Source organism: Schistocerca cancellata, chromosome 1, assembly GCF_023864275.1.
Source record: "Schistocerca cancellata isolate TAMUIC-IGC-003103 chromosome 1, iqSchCanc2.1, whole genome shotgun sequence".
NCBI classification, from domain to species: Eukaryota; Metazoa; Arthropoda; class Insecta; order Orthoptera; family Acrididae; genus Schistocerca; species Schistocerca cancellata.
Genome location: NC_064626.1, coordinates 712752288 through 712771394, shown reverse-complemented (window position 1 = coordinate 712771394; position 19107 = coordinate 712752288). Strand labels below are relative to the sequence as shown.

The window sequence follows — 19107 nt, the reverse complement described above, 5'->3', positions numbered from 1 at the left end:
GTTCATCTTCTACATGAATTTGGAATAAAAATGCTCCAAGCCCATAGGAACTTGCATCTGTTACTAGGCAAAAGTCTGACGTCATGTCAGGATGACATAACAACGGTGCATTAACTAAAGCATTCTTAATCGCTTCAAAATCTGTCTGACAGAACTCTGTCCATTTCCAAATATTATTTCTTTTGAGTAAAGATAGAAGATGTGGACTGTTAAGAAGGTGGTAGGGTACAAATTTCCTGAAGAATGAAGATAGACCAAGAAAGGCTTTGAGTTGTTTACGATTCTGTGGAGATGGAAAAGTCTTTATTGCATCAATTTTTCTTGAGTCTGGATAAATGCCTTCAGTTGATATGATGTGACCAAGGAATTTGATTTCTCTCCTCCCTAATTTCGTCTTTGATAAATTGATAGTGACACCTGCGTCAGAAAATTTAGTCAGAAGTTGCTTCAAAAGATTTACATGTTCTTCCCAAGTAGTGGTGGCAATGACAATGTCGTCAACATAAACTGTGATTTGCGATAACAATTGTGGTCCAAGAACAGCATCTAAGGCTTCAATAAATACTCCAGCACTCACTCGTAGACCAAAGGGTAGAACACAAAATTGATAACTACGTCCCTCACATAGAAATGCAGTGTATTTACGACTGTTTTTATGGAGGTTCACCTGCCAAAATGATGAGCGGAGGTCAATATTGGTTAAATACTGTAAAATAAGGAATTTTTAAAAGTTGTTCTTCCAAATTAATAGGTCGTGTGTTGATTGGGATTATAACTTTGTTAATTTCTCGTGCATCCAGCACTAACCTTACACTACCATCCTCTTTATTAACTGCTAGGATCGGACTGCAATATGGTGAATGTGACCTTTCAATGATACCCCAAGCTTGCATTTTTTCAATCTCTTTCAAAACTGCGGGTTTCTTTGACCAAGGAATATTATGATATGTTCTACAGTATGTTTTGTGTGGTTTAACATCCATCTCATAAGTATAGCCTCTAATAATTCCAGGTTTCTCCACAAATACCTCAGCAAATTGCTGCAAAACTTCAAGTAATTCAAGCTGTTGCTCCTTCGTCAGATATTCAGATTCTGTGCATTTCTCATATAAATCATTAGGTTTAATTCCCTGAGATACAGCTTCATTAAAAGTTAAATCACATATGTTTATTGCTGGTGGATACACAAAATGTAACTGTTCAAATTTACCTTGTTTACTGTTTAAGTTTTTACCCTGTGTTAACTCTATTGTCAGTTGTTGTTGGTTTACGGTTAAATGACATTTCTCTTTTCCTAAATCTATGACTGCTTGATATTCATTCAAAAAGTCAATTCCTAATATGCAGTGCATAACTAATTTGTCTACTACCAGAAAACTGTAATTGAGTAGTATATTTGAAAATGTGAAGTTAATTAGCACTTGAAATTTCACATTCTTTGATTTGTTACCGGTGGCACTTATAATGTGACAATTCTGTACTGGCAATGTTTGTATGTTCATTATTTGTTTGAGTTCATTATATAAGGACATTGAAATGACACTTGCTGCTGCTCCTGTATCTAACATTACTTCCACTTCATAACTACCAATCATAACTCGTGTTATAGCCTGAATAATCTTCTTTGTTTTACTGGTACTATTAAAATCTACATCCTGATATAATTCCTTTTCTATTTTCTTACTGTCATCATGTCGGAGAAAACAAATCGTCGGTTCCGTTGCGCTCTGCTCCCTACTGACCGTAACTCGAGCGCTTAGCTCGGTCGTCGTTCGTTTTCCGGCAAATTCGGTTGTTGCTGCGGGTTGGGTTCATTGCCCAACGCAATTATATTTACATTTCTGTCGCGCGTCACCCAAGTATCAGCTGTTTGGTTGTTGACATTACCCCGCGTCGCATTGGGAGTTCCGTTAGGTACAAATTGAGGGTTGCTGTATTGCATGTGTCGTGGCGGTTGTCCATTGTGATTTCCCCATACATTATTTCGCCCATGACTGTAGCTGGTGTTGTCATTACTGTTATTCCTGCAATACATGTTTGGATGTTGTTTCTCTGAAAATATCCTGGATGGTACCTGTTATCCTCTCTTTGATCTCTATAATTTCGGTTCCTTCTTCTGTTGTTGTTATTTTGAATATAACTGTTATTGTTCTGATTGTAATTATTGTTCGGATAACCATTATAGTAATAATTACTGTTTCCTTGCCAATGCTGCGAGTTGTTTCTCCTAATATTGAATGGATATGTCCCAGTGTAGTGTGAATTGTTTCTTTGAGTTTTTTGTTGTGGTGTCGGAGGCGGATTCCAATAGCCTCTGTCATTTCTGTTGTGCGTACACGAATTGCTTGGATGGATCGGATACAATTGATTGAAATTCCTGATCTCATCTCTGTAAACAACATCTATCTCATCAACATAACTGAAAAAATTCTTTATGTTGTCCTCGGACACTCCTATTAATTTATCACGGTAAGGAAATGTTAAGTGGCTTTTAAGTGTTCTAATTACATCTGGTAAATCTGCTGGTTTTGTCCAATATAATGTTTTGTCTAGGTAGCGTTCAAAGTATTGTCGTAAAGTCTTTTTCTTCGGGTTGTAAATTTCTGGATTGTATACTTCTCGTTTTAAACTTTGCTGTTCTGTGATCGACCAGAATTCCTCAAGAAATGCTTGTTCAAACTGTTCAAATGTTAAACATCGTCTTTTAATTGCTGCTCCCCACTTAGCTGCTCTTCCACGTAACAAATTTGTAACATATCGAATTTTGTCGGCTTCTAACCAATGTCTCGGGAAAATACCATCAAAAGAGCGGATGAAAACAATCGGATGCACTTTGTCTTTCTCATCACATGAAAATGTCTGAAAGTATCCATGTCGTACTAATGTTTCATCAGCTACTCCCGATGGTATTATGGGTCCTGTATTTTGTGTCAAACTGTGCATAATATGTGGTGATGTCTGATAGTAATTTTGATCTTGTGGTAGCATTGAAAATGGTTCATTGGGATTTGTATCACTCATTGGTAATTCTATTTTCGGCTGTGTGCTGGGTCTAGCATTATCATGAGTCTCATTTATGTTTTGGTTGTCTGTTATGGGTATTGGTATCACTGACGAACTTGGTATTACATTCTCGTTAAGTTTACGTACCTCTTTCTGAATATTATCTGTTTCTCCCTTTACTTGTTCCTTTGTCTTATCTAAAATGATCTGTGTCATTGTCTCAAACTTCTCATCTAAATAATCATCACATAATTTGCATTCATGTACAAGTTTTTCTGCTAGAGTTGTGTCATTCTTTAAAGATGCTACATCTGCTCTGTCTTCAAGCTTTTCTAACTTTTCCTGTAAGGATTTCTGCTCCAATGTTACATCATTTAATCTGTCTGAAAGGTCTGTAATCGTCAGGTCTAAATGTTCTTCGTTTGTTTTTACGGAATTGTGTGACTGTCGTAATACGTCAACTTGGGTACTGGTTTTCTGTTGTTCAAAAGCTACTGTTAACAATTTCTCATTACATCGTTGTAAGTCAGTTTTTGTCTCGTCACTGAATTCCACAAATACCTTTTCTTGTCTCGTAACCTTCTCTGATAAGTCAGTAAATTTCCTTCCAAGTCTACTGGTGGTTTCTGTCAAGTCGGCAATTTGTCTCGATTGTTTTTCAAAATTTTGTTTTATGTCCCGTGTCAGTTCATCGAATTTAGTGTCAAATCTTTTGTCTAAAGTGTCAAATTTTCTGTTTTGGTCACCAAGTAACTTCAGAATCTGATTGAGCATGTCAGAGTCCTGTTCTTAGTTTCGTCATTTTTCCGTGTCTGATTGATGTCTGGTTCTGAAGTTGACGTTGTCAATGTCACGTTTTGTCGCGTAGTACTCACTCTCCACTCGCCTGTATATCTGTTTAAATATAGGGGTTGTTGTCTTAATCGATCCGGTAAAATTATATCTTGAACATCCTCCCTATTAAGTTCAATATTCATTTGACTGTCGGACATGTTTTGCAATGTGTCACTTTCACTAAGCTCGTCCGCGGAAACAATTTCTACGCGTCTAGCGTCCATCTTGCGATTTTCATAATTAATTGCAAATAAAATTTTCCAATGGTAAAAAAATTTGTTTAAATCTGATATGTTGAAATCTGAAATTTCTCTTATGGAAATGGATATTTCTATATGATTTCTAATTAGAAATTGAATTATAAAATTGGCACTGAAATTTCCCTCTCACAAATAAATGACTGTGAATATGCGCTTCACTTATCATTTGCAATAATAGTAGTAAATCAGTTTTAACTACAAATTGAAAAAAATAATTTCGAAATAAATGGATCGGAATAAAGGAAGTACAGATGGCTGCTTGAAACTGGAAAAAATGTAAATTGCTGTACTCACCATTTTTTCTTTGTCAGTCTTATGTTGCAAATGTAGCGTCAAATATACAGTTTTCAATCCAAAATTTTTCTTTCGCGTCCGTGCAAATTATTTTATGGAACGTTATCCTTTTCCCTTTTTTTTTTTTTACCAAATTAATTCCCTCAGCATGAAAATTAACACAAATTAATAACAGGAAAACAATATTGTTGTAAATTTCATGCACGTAACATTACAATTGAAATGAATGAGACTTAGTCCAAATTCATTTTCTGATGCTATTAAGTGGTTAGAATTAGATAAAATGTCCAAAATTTATAACAACTGCACTTGTATCAAATCCAAACTGCACTTGTATCAAATCCGAAGATTGCACGTCCTGTCACCAGGACGCCAATTGTAGTGTTACCTTTTTATTTTATTATCTCTTCTTCTCATTAACTATTGAAACAACATCACTTTGACATGTAAGTTTAATTTTCACCAAAAGCACATTCAACACAGCGGGAAAATACACGTCTTTCGTATCAAGACAAGAGAGAGAGAGTCCTCCTTTAGTTCTTAAAAACAAAAACTACGCAAAAGTAAAAAAAAAAGAACAAAATTATTTATAAAATCGGTCGCTGGCGCAGCGCTCTTCTGCGTGCGCGATCGTAAATTATAACTTTGCGGAAGTCAAAGTACCATTACAGCCACAAACTTCTCTTCTCCCCAATCCTATTCAATACTTCCTCATTAGTTACGTGATCTACCCATTTAATCTTCAGCATTCTTCTGTAGCACCACATTTCGAAAGCTTCTGTTCTCTTCTTGTCCAAACTATTTACCGTCCATGTTTCACTTCCATACATGTCTACACTCCATACAAATACTTTCAGAAATGACTTCCTGACACTTAAATCTATACTCTATGTTAACAAATTTCTCTTCTTCAGAAACGCTTTCCTTGCCATTGCCAGTCTACATTTGATATCCTCTCTACTTCAACCATCATCAGTTATTTTGCTCCCCAAATAGCAAAACTCCTTTACTACTTTAAGTGTCTTATTTCCTAATCTAATTCCCTCAGCATCACCCGACTTAATTCGATTACATTCCATTATCCTCGTTTTGCTTTTGTTGATGTTCATCTTATATCCTCCCTTCAAGACACCATACATTCCGTTCAACTGCTCTTCCAAGTCCTTTGCTGTCTCTGACAGAATTACAATGTCATCGGCGAACCTCAACGTTTTTATTTCTTCTCCATGGATTTTAATACCTACTCCGAATTTTTCTTTTGTTTCCTTTACTGCTTGCTCAATATACAGATTGAATAACATCGGGGAGAGGCTACAACCCTGTCTTACTCCCTTCCCAACCACTGCTTCCCTTTCCTGTCCCTCGACAGAAAAGTTTTATATGGAATTATTTTAGTGACATCATTGACAATGTTAGTAAAGCAAAGGCACAGAAACATGTACTGTAATAAATAGTACTAACTTTCTCATGGTAAAGTTACAAAACTAACTGATATGGTTTCCAGACACACAAAATAAAACAGGACATGTGGCCTGTAATTGAAGAAGTGTCATGATGATCTCTCCATTGGCAAAGATTCTGGAATAGTCCCCCATTTGGATCTCTGAGAGGGGACTGCCAAGGGGGAGGTTACCATGAGAAAAAGCTTGAATAATCAACGGAAGGATAATGTTCTACAGACCGGGTCATGGAATGACAGAAGCTTGAATGTGGTAGGGGAACTAGAAATCTGAAAAAAGGAAATGTAAAGGCTCAATCTAGATATAGTAGGGGTCAGTGAAGTGAAGTGGAAAGAAGACAAGGACTTATGGTCAGATTAATGTTGTTGTTGTTGTTGTGGTCTTCAATCCAGAGACTGCCCTCCAGTACTAAATTGGTGACCCTTGACACCTCAGAACATGTCCTACCAACCGAACAGAAAAGGGAGGTAATGACAGTGGCACGTAAAGTGCCCTCCGCCACACACCGTTGGGTGGCTTGCGGAGTATAAATGTAGATGTAGATCCCTTTTTCTTGTCAAGTTGTGCCACAAACTCCTCTTCTCCCCAATTCTATTCAATACCTCCTCATTAGTTATGTGATCTACCCATCTAATCTTCAGCATTCTTCTGTAGCCACATTTTGAAAGCTTCTATTCTCTTCTTGTCCAAACTATTTATTGTCCACGTTTCACTTCCATGCGTGGCTACACTCCATACAAACTCTTTCTGAAACGACTTCCTGACACTTAAATCTATACTCGATGTTAACAAATTTCTCTTTTTCAGAAACGCTTTCCTTGCCATTGCCTGTCTACATTTTATATCCTCTCTACTTGACCATCATCAGTTATTTTGCTCCCAAAATAGTAAAACTCCTTTACTACTTAAAGTGTCTCATTTCCTAATCTAATTCCCATCAACAGCAGCAGAAAATGGTATAATGGGAGTATGTTTTGTTATGAATAGGAAGGCAGGCCAGAGAGTGTGTTACTGAGAACAGTTCAGCAATAGGGTTGTTCTTATCAGAATCAACAGCAAACCAACATTGACAATGATAGTTCAGGTATACATTCCGACATCACAAGCTGAAAATGAAGAGATAAAGAAAGTGTAATACAGTATGTAAAGGGTATGAAAATCTAATAGTCATTGGAGATTCGAATGCAGTTTCAGGGGGGAGTAGAAGAAAAGATTACAGGAGAATATGGGCTTGGGAGAAAGAATGAGAGAGGAGAAAGACTAATTTAAGTTCTGTAACAAGTTTCAGCTAGTAACAGCGAATACTCTGTTCAAGAATCATAAGAGGAGGAGATATAGTTGGAAAAGGCCGGGTGATACGGGAAGATTTCAGTTAGATTACATCGTGGTCAGACAGAGATTCCAAAATCGGATACTGTATTGTAAGGCGTACCCAGGAGCAGACATAGGCTCAGATCACAATATATTAGTGATGAAGAGAAGGCTAAAGTTTATATATGGAAAAGGCCGAGTGATATTGGAAGATTTCAGTTAGATTCAGTTCAGACAGTGTCCGAAACCATATACCGGATTGTAAGACATACCCAAGAGCAGACATAGACTCAGATCACAGTATAGTAGAGATGAAGAGTAGGCTGAAGTTTAAGACATTAGTCAGGAAGAATCAGTACGCAAAGAACTGGGATACGGAAGAATTGAGAAATGATGAGATACAGTTGAAGTTCTCTTAAGCCTATAGATACAGCTATAAGGAATAGCTCAGTAGGCAGTACAGTTGAAGAGGAATGGACATCTCTAAAAAGAGCCAAATCAGAAGTTGGGAAGGAAAACATAGGTACAAAGAAGGTAACTGCGAAGAAACCATGGGTAACAGAAGAAATACTTCAATTGATCGATGAAAGGAGGAAGTACAAAAATATTCCGGGAAACTCAGGAATAGAGAAATACAAATCGCTGAGGAATGAAATAAATAGGAAGTGCAGGGAAGCTAAGATGAAATGGCTGCAGGAAAAATGTGAAGACATCAAAAAAGAAATGATTTTCGGAAGGACAGACTCAGCATACAGGAAAGTCAAAACAACCTTTGGTGACATTAAAAGCAAGGATGATAACATTAAGAGTTCAATGGGAATTCCACTGCTAAATGCAGAGGAGAGAGTGGATAGGTAAAAAAAAGAATACTTTGAAAGCCTCTATGAGGGAGAAGATTTGTCTGATGTGACAGAAGAAGAAACAGACGTCATTTTAGAAGAGGTAGGGAGGATCCAGTATCAGAATCAGAATTTAAAAGAGCTTTGGAGGACTTAAGATCAAATAAGGCAGAAGGGATAGATAATATTCCATTAGAATTTCTAAAATCCTTGGGAGAACTGGCAACAAAACGACTGTTTACGTTGGTGTGTAGAATGTATGAGTCTGGCAACATACTATCTGACTTTCAGAAAAGCATCGTGCACACAATTCCAAAGACTGCAAGAGCTGACAAGTGCGAGAATTATCGCACAATTCAGCTTAACAGCTCATGCATCCATGTTGCCTACAAGAGTGATATACAGAAGAATGGAAAAGAATATTGAGGGAGCACTAGATGATGATCAATTTGGTTTTAGGAAAGGTAAAGGCACGAGAGAGACAATTCTAACGTTGCGGTTAATAGTGGAAGCAAGACTAAAGAAAAATCAAGACACGTTCACGTTCATAGGATTTGTCAACCTGGAAAAAGTGTTCGAAAATGTAAAATGGTCCAAGATGTTCAAAATTCTGAGAAAAGTAGGGGTAAGCTATACAGAGGGATGGATCATATACAATACATGCAACAGCCAAGAGGGAATAATAAGAGTGCATGAACCAAGAACGAAGCGCTCGTATTAAAATGCATGTAAGACAAGGGTGTAGCTTTTCACCCCTACTGCTCAATTTGTACATTGAGGAAGCAACGATGGAAATAAAAGCAAGGTTCAGTAGTGGAATTAAAAATCAAGGTGAAAGGATATCAATGATATGATTTGCTGATGACCCTGCTATCCTCAGTGGAAGTGAAGAAGAATTACATGATCTGCTGACGGGATGAACCGTCTAATGAGTACAGAATATGGATTGACAGTAAATCGAAGAAAGACGAAGCTAATGAGAAGTAGTAGAAATGAGAACAGCGAAAAACTCAACATCAGGACTGATGGTCACAAAGTAGATGAAGTGGAGGAATTCTGCTACTAGGCAGTAAAATAACCAATGACAGACAGAGCAAGGACGACATCAAAAGTCAATCAGCAATGGCAAAAGGGGCATTCCTGGCCAAGGGAAGTCTACTAACATCAAATATTGGCCTTAATTAGAGAAAGAAATTTCTGAGAATGTATCTGGAATACAGCATTGTATGGTAGTGAAACATGGACTGTGGGAAAACTGGAACAGAAGAGAATCGAAGGATTTGAGATGTGGTGCAACAGACGAATGTTGAAAATTAGGTGGACTGATAAGGTAAGGAATGAGAAGGTTCTGTGCAGAATCGGCGAGGAAAGGAATATATGGAAAACACTGATAAGGAGAAGGAACAGGATGATAGGACATCTGCAAAGACATGAGGGAATGACTTCCATGGTACTAGAGGGAGCTGTGGAGGGCAAAACCTGCAGAGGAAGACAGAGATTGGAATACGTCCAGCAAATAATTGAGGACATTGGTTGCAAGTGCTACTCTGAGATGAAGAGGTTAGCACAGGAGAGGAATTTGTGGTGGGCCACAACAAACTAGTCAGAAGACTGATTACAAAAAATTAATTTTCTTATTATTCTGTTCTTTATACTCTATCACGTAACTGTTGTGCTAAATGCTGATTTGCATTCGAAGTTTCTCAGTGATCTACTTTAAGCATGTATATTACAGTTACCAGAGCATGAAAGTACACAAATTATAAAAACCGATCTTTTTTGTCAGCCATTGCATCTATATTATTCATTTTTTTAAATTAAATGTACACTACAAACACATCAATTTATAAGCAAATTGTGCAGCATCACTTGGTTTTGGCACCCCAGGCCTCCAGTGGGTTTAGTCCACCACTGCACCAACCACACTGTCTGTTTGCCAGTAAAGGACTCTGGTGGGTAGGTGTGTGTGTGTGTGTGTGTGTGTGTGTGTGTGTGTGTGTGTGTGTGAGGGAGAGGGAGATTTCAAATTATTGACACTGCTTGTCCTCGTCCTGCCCATACTGCCATTGTTCTTTGCTCAGTCAAAAAAGTTGAACTCATTGAGATGAAACGTCCATCTTGTGAGCCTATTCACTGAGTCTTTGAGATCATGAAGCCACATTCAGCCTAAATAGTCAGTTATTATTTGTAAACACCTGCTGTAAAGATAGCAGCAGAAGTATGTTCCTACATATGTTACTCTCAATAATTCCTTTTTTATAGTGGAGTAATTCCTTCTGGGTCTCAATGATGGGATGTTAAGCAAATAGATGTTCTATTCCACTTCCTTCCTGTGAGAACACACGTCCTACTCTGAAAGTGCTGGTGTCACATAACATGATACAGGGTTTCTCATAGACTCACTGTGCAAGTATGGGGCTAGACATTATAAACTTCTACAACAGCACAACAGTTTCTTTGTACTTCACAGTCCAGGAGAACATTCCTCCCTTTTTTAGTCATTGCACAAGAAACCTTGCCATTTTTGAGTAATCAGGCACAAATTTCCACTAATAATTTGCCACACCAAGATACAATTCCAACTCTCTTATCACAGAATGTGCTGGGAAAATATGTACAGCTCTTACATGCTTCACATTGGGCTTGATTCCTTTCTACATAATGATATAACAGCTGCACACCACCTGCAGAGCGAAGTGACATTTCCCAAATACAGGATTGTACAAGCAGCTCTGAGTCTTTCTAGCACACTCAGCAACTTTACAATCTGATCATCAATGTTATGAGAAAAACCAATTATGTCATCTAGATAGAACATACACTTCCCATACGAATCCTCACAAGACTGTCTGGCACATATTTAAATGTGGAAGAGGATGGGGAGGCCACTACAGTATACTCCTAACTAGTTTTTAGAAGTTTCAGTTCACAAAAAGCCTCGTTCATTAACAGAAAGCTATTAATATCTATCTGGACCTGCCTGGGGAAATTTTGGAAAAACATTCTCTCTTCACAGATCAAAACAGGTGCAACATATCTGGTTTTTATGTATACTAACTGAGTGGGAGAAAATTGATAAGGGTACTCAACATAAACTATTGTAAGCAGAGTAAAGCAGGGACATACGTCATGGTCTGGGGTTGTATAAGTTATGGAGGTGTTTGAACATAGTGATCAATTATGGAATTTTTAATATTTCGTTATAAAAACATTCTATGAAATAATTACTAAATGTACAGATGCTTGAAACTGACTAGGAATCTAAATTCCAACAGGATAATGACCCCCACTGAAGGTCGAACACACGAATGATTGATCTGCAATGCACATCCCTTACAAACTACTACTCAATTACCTGGCATCAATAAAAAAGTTGTGGTTCACAACTGGTAATGAAATCAGGAAAAGGCAGTGCTCATTGCAAAATAATAATCTGAAAGATGAAAACAGCTTGGGACAAGAGAGAACCAGAAGTCACAGCTACTCATAAGGATTTCATTGCCTGAACACTATAGACAATAACAAGAGAAAATGGACTCCATATGAAATAATGTAGGCTCAGGAAATCCCAATGAAGCAATACTTTTTATTTTGTATGGTATTTCTGTTTCTCCTTCACTGTTTAATCTTTTAGAGGAACTAATTTTAAATTTTTGCTTCATGAAATTAACATTTGTAAGTTCTTTGAAATTTGTTAAATGTAATACGAGGTCTTAATTTCGTGCCAATTGTGTGTTGGAGTGAAATGTGGTTGGCATTCCTACAAACACCTGAGTGTAATGTGTAACTGCCAGAAGTTTCATTGTTGTATGTCTGTTTGTTATTGTTCGGTGCTGTATTGAGTACAATGCTGTGTCACACAGTTTGAAAATTCTGAGATGGCAGAGTTAGAGGAGCAATGTGTCTGCATTAAATTTTGCTTGAAACTCAAGACAACCTTTACAGACACACACCAAATGATGCAGGAAGCCTATGGTGATTAGTGCTTTAAGCTCTACCTGGTGTTACGAATGGTTCCCATGGTTAAAAACGGCCACACAGAAGTTAAAGATAACCCTTGTCCAGGACGCCCTTCAATGTCTACCGAAGATGCTCTTATCATGTCAGGAATGTCAAGATATTGTGCATGCCATCGAAGGCAACACTGTCCAAGAGATTACAGAACATAACTTTTCAGTTGGATCATGTCATGAATTCCTGACATCATCATCTTGGAATGCATAGTGTTGCTGCCAAGTTCATCCCATGGCTCATGAGTCACAACCAGAAAGTTCTTCAGCTCGCAATCTGAGAAGAGCTTTTGGATTGCACAAATGAGAACAAGATGTTCCTTAAGAGAATCATAACTGGTGATGAGACGTGGGTCTACAGTTGTGACATTGAGACCAAGCTTCAGCCTTTACAATGGGTCGGGAAAGGTTCTCCAAAACAAAAAAAGCTTGTCAGGTCATGTCAAGTGTCAAAGCCATGCTCATAGTTTTCTTTGACTCTGAAGGATTAGTTCATCGTGAATTTATGCCGTGGGGACAAACTGTTCATCAATGGTACTATCAGGCATTTTGCAACGCCTGCAAGAAAATGTTAGCAAGAAATGGCCTGAAACGTGGCGGGACAATTCATGATAAGGCACCTCCACATCCATCCTCGTTGGTGCAACTATTGTACAAAAAACGAAATCACTGTATTGCTTCATCCTCCATACTCTTCAGACCTGGCTACTGCAGACTTTATTATTTCCAAAGTTGAAAATGCTGTTGAAAGGATAAAGCTTTGCAATGATCAGGGTGTATATGTGGACAAGGAAAAAGAAATTCTCAGATTTCCCAGTAAAAGATAAACTTTCTCCCGGGTGAAAATACACTTTTTCCGTATTAAGTGACAGTATACTAGTCTTCAAAACTGTAAAACTTACCAAGCCTTTGAATGGTTATGGTTTTATACACTGGCGTAGAATTTCCTGACACTTTAGGAAACTAAATTCAGGAAAAAAAACACGTTTTGGAAAGATGTCTGATGTGCAGCAACATGTATACTGTTTATTTTCTTGTTACGAGAGTATAAATTCAAATTTCACCAAACACCGCATGTTACTTTCCAGAATATTGAAATCGAGATTGCGATGTGCATTTGTAAGCCAGTCATAGCTCATGTCACCTGATCTCGCCAGCTGATGACAGCAGATATTTAGAGCATAGGGCACGTAATGTAGTCAGCCAATAGCAACATCACTGCTAAGTAGCACGAACACAAAAATAAGAAAACTTAATGGTTTAAATTAATATACATAGTGTTGCTACAAGAGAAGCTAAGCTTTCACATATAATGTTGATCTTTTTTGTGCGTGTTACACTTTAAGATACATTGAACACATGTGCCAGTAAAATTTTTAATCACGACATAAATGTCTGGTCTTGAAATTATTCTAAATGGTCATCCTCAAAGAACTGATTTTTAAATGAGAGCCAAAGATAGTGGCAACCCCCTCCCCTTTCCTCGAGCGTTTTAGATAGGACATCAAAAATATGTTTATTTTGTAGCACACATCTTTCTGAAGTGTCTGAGACATAAAACGTGTGTTCGAGGCAACACGAGACATTTTATTTGGTCATAAGTGTGCCAAAGTGCAGTGCCACAACTCTTCACACAGCTTTCTTCTATTATACGTCACTGTATTTCGAAAAAAAAAAAAAAAAAAAAAAAGTAACCGGAAGAACAAGAACTCTCTATTACCTATTAGCTAATAACTTGCTGTTTTGTGTGACATAAAATTAAATATAGAATACATAAAATCAGTAAAGACAAGAGACAAGCAAGAGAATACACAGTTCTTCAGTCCTAGCATTTTTCTCTACTCTTGCTACACTTTACATGCCGTGCTTTCCTTTCTATGAAAGAATCTATTTCCTAATCAAAGTTCGTCAAACGTTTTGCTACATGAAAAAATGAAAAGTCACTGTCTAATATTGAAAAAGCTGTTAATACAAATTGTAACAAAGACTGGTGTGGTTTCTCGATCTAATTACATGTATTTTGTCACTGTCTGCTAGATAAAACAAAATAGGCCTCCCTAATATTGCAGCAATTACAATACACAATAAACGAGACTGTTTTGGCACAAATTGTTATTTTTTATAACATGACAGAATATAATTCACGAAGTACCAAGTAATGGGCTATTAGGCCACCTCACGAAAATACACTCCTGGAAATGGAAAAAGAACACATTAACACCGGTGTGTCAGACCCACCATACTTGCCCCGGACACTGCGAGAGGGCTGTACAAGCAATGATCACACGCACGGCACAGCGGACACACCAGGAACCGCGGTGTTGGCCGTCGAATGGCGCTAGCTGCGCAGCATTTGTGCACCGCCGCCGTCAGTGTCAGCCAGTTTGCCGTGGCATACGGAGCTCCATCGCAGTCTTTAACACTGGTAGCATGTCGCGACAGCGTGGACGTGAACCGTATGTGCAGTTGACGGACTTTGAGCGAGGGCGTGTAGTGGGCAAGCGGGAGGCCGGGTGGACGTATCGCCAAATTGCTCAACACGTGGGGCGTGAGGTCTCCACAGTACATCGATGTTGTCGCCAGTGGTCGGCGGAAGGTGCACGTGCCCGTCGACCTGGGACCAGACCGCAGCGACGCACGGATGCACGCCAAGACTGTAGGATCCTACGCAGTGCCGTAGGGGACCGCACCGCCACTTCCCAGCAAATTAGGGACACTGTTGCTCCTGGGGTATCGGCGAGGACCATTCGCATCCGTCTCCATGAAGCTGGACTACGGTCCCGCACACCGTTAGGCCGTCTTCCGCTAACGCCCCAACATCGTGCAGCCCACCTCCAGTGGTGTCGCGACAGGCGTGAATGGAGGGACGAATGGAGACATGTCGTCTTCAGCGATGAGAGTCGCTTCTGCCTTGGTGCCAATGATGGTCGTATGTGTGTTTGGCGCCGTGCAGGTGAGCGCCACAATCAGGACTGCATACGACCGAGGCACACAGGGCCAACACCCGGCATCATGGTGTGGGGAGCGATCTCCTACACTGGCCGTACACCACTGGTGATCGTCGAGGGGACACTGAATAGTGCACGGTACATCCAAACCGTCATCGAACCCATCGTTCTACCATTCCTAGACCGGCAAGGGAACTTGCTGTTCCAACAGGACAATGCACGTCCGCATGTATCCCGTGCCACCCAACGTGCTCTAGAAGGTGTAAGTCAACTACCCTGGCCAGCAAGATCTCCGGATCTGTCCCCCATTGAGCATGTTTGGGACTGGATGAAGCGTCGTCTCACACGGTCTGCACGTCCAGCACGAACGCTGGTCCAACTGAGGCGCCAGGTGGAAATGGCATGGCAAGCCGTTCCACAGGACTACATCCAGCATCTCTACGATCGTCTCCATGGGAGAATAGCAGCCTGCATTGCTGCGAAAGGTGGATATACACTGTACTAGTGCCGACATTGTGCATGCTCTGTTGCCTGTGTCTATGTGCCTGTGGTTCTGTCAGTGTGATCATGTGATGTATCTGACCCCAGGAATGTGTCAATAAAGTTTCCCCTTCCTGGGACAATGAATTCACGGTGTTCTTATTTCAATTTCCAGGAGTGTAGTTTTGTGTTACGCAATAGTTTCACATTTCGTTCATACGCTCCAGCGTTCTGAAGCACGAGATCGAAAAGTAGTAGTACGAAATTTTTATATAAATTTGGAATCATCTAATTTTTCCATAATTTGTGTGCTGTCCCCGTTTCTTCTCCTTCCTCATCCTAACAAACAATCTTGTCATCACTAATTCTGTAACTATTGCTGCCAGTGTCAAAACTTACTCTCCAATTAACTTTACTAACCCTGCCACAATCACCAGTTTAGTTATCCTGCGTTTATTCTCCGGTTAGGCATTATTAAGTGTTCATATAACGCGTTTCCTGCTCTTCTCCTAGAATACAACTTTAGCGGATGCTATCCGGAGACTGTACAACTGGCTCTTACTAGTGTAACAGTCTGGTCAAACATGTTTCATCAAAATTTCATTTTCTTGGATACACCGAGAAGATAATATGTAATCTTTCTTAGCTCTTATTCCTGTTACTCGTTTATTTCCATTCTGGTAGTCTCAACCTACGGATTTCGCAAGTAATTATAACAACACTGACAATTCCCCAGTTAACCATATAAACAGCAATTGGCATGCAGCCATTTGGCTTTATTCCGCTCGGCTTGTGTAGTCCCGTCCCCTTTCGTGCGCAGGAAAGTTTATTTCTTGATGTGACGGGGATTCCCCTGGCAGAGACACCACATACATTATAAACACATTCAAAAATCAACTTATGATTCATTCAGAAATCAACTTAGAATTTGTCCAAAAACCTATAGGGATGAGTTTTAAAATCATATGAATAATCAATAGACCAACGTGCGCTGGATGCTAGGCGCTTTGTGAAACAAGTTCTTTTTCCTCAAGAATATGAATATGACTCCCTGTGCATGAAACTAAAGGACTTAGTAAGCTGCATAGGTACATGTAACAAAATAATTTTCTTTTAATAAGATATGTAGAGAAAGTATAAATACATATATAAATATGTACATATCATATCATATCATAAACAACAACAACATCAACATATATAAATTCTCTTATCTATATGAGTATTGCAGGTAGGACACAATATGGTAAACAGTATTTACAACATACTTAATGACTTTGTCAGTCAACAACATATTGTCATGGTGGTACAAAATATTATCAGTAACCTTTTAACAACTGGCACAGTCAAAAGTATAACAGAGATTACACTCTGCAAGGAAGAACAGCTTTAATGTGAAAGGCCAAATACTTTCAGAGCATTAAATGCAGTTGCTAGAGCAACTTCTTCAGGTCCTTTTCTCATAAACGCCCCAACCATTTCGACAATTGCAGGAAGTGAACATGGTTCATTTCTCTGAAAGGTACAGTACCGCTGCAAAAATGTGAGAGACCTAGAACAGAAAATGAAAACTATAAAATCCGAATAAATTAAATCCTAATTTTAAAATATCTGCTTAACCAATGAGTCTTCCCAAAGTTTGTTCTGTTTCCAGACTAAATATCAGTGCTATCAGTCTTTATAAATTCAACACATTTATCCATGAAGCACCTAACAATTTCCTCCATTTTATATATTTCCATTCTAGATACATCTTTTAATATTATAACAACAAGAATAATAGATTACACAATTTCCATTCCTCATAATTTGAAATAAGTCACTTATTAATTTTAGCACACTGTGCTAACATACGTAGTATTCTTAGGGGTATCGTTTATTCATAAAATCTAAAATAAAACCTTATAAAATAAAAAATAGAAGTAAGACTAAACTCTCCTAACCAAGCCACAGTTTTATCATTGCTCCATTTTTTTCAAAGAGCACAAGATGAATAATTAAGTCTTCTGGAATCAAAAGGAAAAAATATGTTTAACTTATACTTTCACAAGTGAGGCTTCAAAAAGATGAGTAACTCTCCTCGCACCCACCATTTTAATGTTCTGTCAATACACTAACTCAATGTTTATTGAAAAAGCAATTACTTAAGTTACTATGAACAGATTGCATCATGGCACTGTAAGGAGCATTTAGAAATCGGACACAAATTTTCCAGTCAGTAATAAAGCTTCATTGAATTGCTGTGCCACCTCCAAATGATCATTTGTTTTTGTGAAACACCATGGTAATCTTTCAACAGAATCATCTCATTTGGTCATGACTGTGTTTTTGTTGGGCACAAGATTTTGCAGAAAAAAAACTGGAAGTTAATCAAATGAAAATCATACCTTTCTGTTAGAGCCTCTTTAACATGTGGGGGCAACTTAGATGCACGAGTATTGGGATACATGAATGGAGAGTCAGTTTCCACCATCAACTGTTCCAGTGGGATGACACCAGACTCTAAAAGCTTTCTAACTCCATTGTCAGATTTGTCTTTGCATAAATAACCTGAAATAAAAAATTTATCAATTTGAAGCATAATTTATTTTTAAAAAATATTGTAATTTCCCTGTCCATATTTGTCCTGGCTGAAGTATGATGACTAAAAAATAACACTGCTGAAAAGATTATAATTGACACTTTTCCTTTCATCTCAAGTCACCAGTTTAGAACGCAATACAGCTCCAAGATGATTTTTTTCCTTTCTTTTTTTTTATCCAATTTCGTTCCTGTCCCTTGCCAACTATTTGTTTATACCCTTATCATCCTTTCTTAATGTCTGGTGCTAATAAGTGTGACAGCTCCACACTTCCACTTTTTTATTTGTTTTATACTAGATAATCTACCTGTTTGTATAACTCCTACTTGTCCTCTCAGTTCCTTCCGTGTATACGCACAACCACTGTGAGAGGGACGTCGTGGATTTGGGTTCAAGAAATTGATTTTTTAAAAATATTTTTTTCTTAATCTACAGATATTTATGTATAAATTTAATCTTGACAGCAGCATTACAAAAGCCTCTGAAATACCAAAATGTTGAACTCTGTACTCACAGCCATACCCATACAGGGTAAGGAGTCATTCCAATCCCGGGAGTGGAAAGACTTATCTTAGGGGGAAAAAGGGACAGGTATACACTCGCGCGCGCACACACACACATATCCATCTGCACATATACAGACACAGGCAGACATATGTAAGGGCCTATGTCTGCCTGTGTCTGTATATGTGCAGATGGATATGTGTGTGTATGCGCGCGCAAGTGTATACCTGTCCCTTTTTCCCCCAAAGGTAAGTCTTTCAACTCACAGGATTGGAATGACTCCTTACCCTCTCCCTTAAAATCCACATCCTTTCGTCTTTCCCTCTCCTTCCCTCTTTCCTGATGAAGCAACCGTGGGTTGCGAAAGCTTGAAATTTTGTGTGTGTGTTTTTTTATTGTGTCTATCTACCAGCGCTTTCCCGTTTGGTAAGTCACAGAACCTATGGTTTTAATATATTTTTCCCATGTGGAATGTTTCTTTCCATTCTACAGATATTTATTTATACATTTTATCTTGACAGCAGCATTACAAAAGCCTCTGAAATACCAAAATGTTGAACTCTGCACTCGCAGCCATACCCAC

At 38.5% G+C, this 19107-nt stretch overlaps 1 protein-coding gene across 1 annotated transcript in view; it reads right to left on the bottom strand.

The window, feature by feature from the left end:
• Nucleotides 1–16327: 16327 nt before the first annotated feature.
• The window catches only part of LOC126184922 (3'-5' ssDNA/RNA exonuclease TatD), a 52177-nt gene continuing 49397 nt past the window's right edge, over nucleotides 16328–19107 (bottom strand). The window contains exons 5-6 of the mRNA XM_049927594.1: nucleotides 17827–17989; nucleotides 16328–16991 (exon numbers count right to left, since the gene is read on the bottom strand). Of these exons, the coding sequence (XP_049783551.1) occupies nucleotides 16829–16991; nucleotides 17827–17989 (326 nt within the window). The 3' untranslated portion in view covers nucleotides 16328–16828. The remainder of the gene's footprint in view (nucleotides 16992–17826; nucleotides 17990–19107) is intronic.